Source organism: Asparagus officinalis, unplaced genomic scaffold (assembly GCF_001876935.1).
Source record: "Asparagus officinalis unplaced genomic scaffold, Aspof.V1 AsparagusV1_Un914, whole genome shotgun sequence".
Classification (NCBI taxonomy): Eukaryota; Viridiplantae; Streptophyta; class Magnoliopsida; order Asparagales; family Asparagaceae; genus Asparagus; species Asparagus officinalis.
Window position 1 is genome coordinate 29296 of NW_017973173.1, and position 2869 is coordinate 32164.

The following is a 2869-nucleotide window of genomic DNA, read 5'->3' on the forward strand; positions in this document are numbered from 1 at the left end:
ACTGCATATGAAATTAATGCACTGGGTAAAGTCTCTTACCTCTCAATTGGGTACATCCAACGGTAAGATACAGGACCCGCAATGATTGCCTCGCTAGCTAGATGTTGAGTAACATGGACCATGACCGTGAAAAAGGAAGGAGGAAATATTAACTCCAGGTTGCATAAAATTAATGATATTTCTGTTTCAAGCTTTTTAAATTCATTCAGATCTATAACTTTGGAGCACAATTTCCTGAAGAACCCACAATACTCCATAATAATTTTCGATGCATCTTTCTCCATATTATTACGCAATGCAACCAATGGGTAATTGATGTAGAAGAACATGATAATCGTGTGTCTTTAGGCCTAAGAGTTTCCTCTCCTGCACCTGAACATTATTTGATATATTAGATGAATACCCATCTGGTGACTTTACTGATTTGAGGACCTCACAAAATCTCTGCATCTGCTCTGTCGACATCGTAACACGAGAGGAAGGCTTATGTTTTTTCTTAAGACCAACATCTTGTTCTTGCAACTCTTCTCGTATATTCAATGCAGCTAAGTCTTGACGAGCCCTTAGGTCATCCTTTGACTTATTAGGATCTTGAAGGAGGGTTGAAACTATGTTGTCACAAACATTTTTCTCAATATGCATGACATCCAAGTTATGCCTGATTTTAAGCTTTTGCCAATATGGTAGCTGGAAGAAGATACTGAATTTACTCCATCCCTTTGGTAATTTATCGACTCCATTATCAACATATGCCCGTTGGATTGCTCTCTTCCTCTTCAGTGTCTTTTTCTTTTTCCCGGAGCCTCTAACCTTGAGTGAGTCGTACTTAGAATATCGGTTCTTACCAAATCTTATTTTTGGAAGATGCTCAAGCAACTTTACAATATCAGCACCGGTCATTTGACGTGGTTTATTCCTAGTCTCAACAGTGCCATCAAACTTATTGCTTAATTTTCTGTATTTATGGCCCGAGGGCAACCATCTCCTGTTGAACCAATAACAACATTTTCGACTATATGGTAAGTGAAGGCCTTCAAATTCTGGACCACATACTGGACAAGCAAACTTGCCTTTTGTAGACCAACCAGAAAGATTAGCATAAGCTGGAAAACCATTAATTGTCCACATTAGGATAGCACGAAGTCTAAACGACTCTTTTGCATGTCCATCATATATCAACATACCTTCCAACCATAACTGTTTTAGCTCATCAATTAAGGGCTCTAAGTAGACATCAATATTATTACCTGGTGCATGCTTACCTGGTATCAGTAATGAGAGTATCATATACGGTTGTTTCATACAAAGCAGTGGGGGTAAATTATATGGCATTAAGATAACTGGCCATGTAGACCAACCTGAACTCATAACCCCGAACGGATTGAATCCGTCGCTAGCAAGCCCAAGTCTGACATTTCTGCATTCATGAGCAAAATTGGGAAAAGTCTTATCAATATGCTTCCAAGCCTCTGCATCAGCTGGATGTCTCAACTTACCATCTTCTATACGACCCTCTTTGTGCTACCTCATGCTCTTAGCGGTGTCTTTGTTCATATACAGACGTTGCAATCTAGAAACTAATGGAAAATGGCGAAGCACCTTAGCTGGAATCTTGCTCTGCATGTACACTGACTCTGTTGTCCGCCTTGTTGAAGAGCGGGTGCGTTGTTTCCATCGAGATACTCCACATGTTGGACATTCCTGAAGTTCTTTATTATCCTTATAGTAGAGAATACAATCATTAGGACACACATCAATTTTATTGTAATCAAGCCCCAAATCGGAAACTATTTGCTTTGCCGCATAAGTTATTTTTGGAATGCTACGCTCTCCTCCTGGAACTACCTTCCGCAACAAATCAAGAAGCATTTCGAAATAAGTATTTGCCATTCCACTGAGGTTCTTAATATGCAAGAGCTCCAACATAAATGAAAATCTGGAGTACTCGGTGCAACCCTCATACAGATCCTCTTCACTGTCCTCCAGTAGTTTCATTATACGATCCAAGTCCTCAGGAATATGAGCATCTCCAAAGCCTTCTGGGTCATCAACATCTTGAATCTCAGTTGCATCTTGGACATCATCTACGATATCATCTTCACTGTCATTGTTAATATCGTATTCGGTATGGCTAGGTCCACCTTCAGTTTGTAAATTTTCTGTATCATCTATATCAAGAGCATGACTGGCATCAACATGCACATCTGGTACTTCAATTTCAGTATGGCCTTCCCCGTGGTAGGACCAATATTTATATTCAGCGTAAAATCCAGAGTTTGCTAAGTGACTTCGTATTTCATCTCTATTTTTCAGCTTCATATTCTTACATATATAACAGGGGCAGTACATTGTACCGCTACTTAAATTATTTGGGTTCATTTCGCCATACTTCATGAAGGCTTCACATCCATCCCTATAACGTCGATCGCGAAACCGTTCAATCCTAGGGATATCTATCCATGACTTGTCAGGAATTTTCCTCATCTGTAGGTAATATCTAATTAGAAACTCTATTTGATAATAGATAGTATACCCATATATTTTATACTATTCTTAAACATACGTTGCAGCATTTAAGTTAGGCTCATTGACTTATGTTTGAAACTTATTAAGGTAGCTTTTCTATCCCATTAAGAATATAGTAGTACTTACATCCAACTTCATATACTTTGTATATTTTCATTTCCTGAAAATTTCGGCAGCACCTACCCGTTGTTCTCCCTGTACACTGTGCGGATGTTATTATGCGTATTGATAATATACCAAAATGCAGAACATACGCTTATTGTACACGAAGAACAACAGGTACGAGTTGCCGAAATTTTTAAGAAATGAAAACATACAAAGTATATAAAGTTGGATGTATGCA

At 38.6% G+C, this 2869-nt stretch overlaps 1 protein-coding gene across 1 annotated transcript; it reads right to left on the reverse strand.

Moving 5' to 3' along the window:
• Nucleotides 1-288: 288 nt before the first annotated feature.
• LOC109828263 lies at nt 289-2484 on the reverse strand. Its single transcript, XM_020395294.1, has 4 exons — nt 1526-2484; nt 1359-1417; nt 1185-1262; nt 289-1103 (listed from the first exon to the last, which is right to left on the reverse strand). Exons 1-4 carry the CDS (start codon nt 2482-2484, stop codon nt 289-291), a joined length of 1911 nt encoding a protein of 636 aa, XP_020250883.1.
• Between the last annotated feature and the right edge of the window lie 385 nt (nt 2485-2869).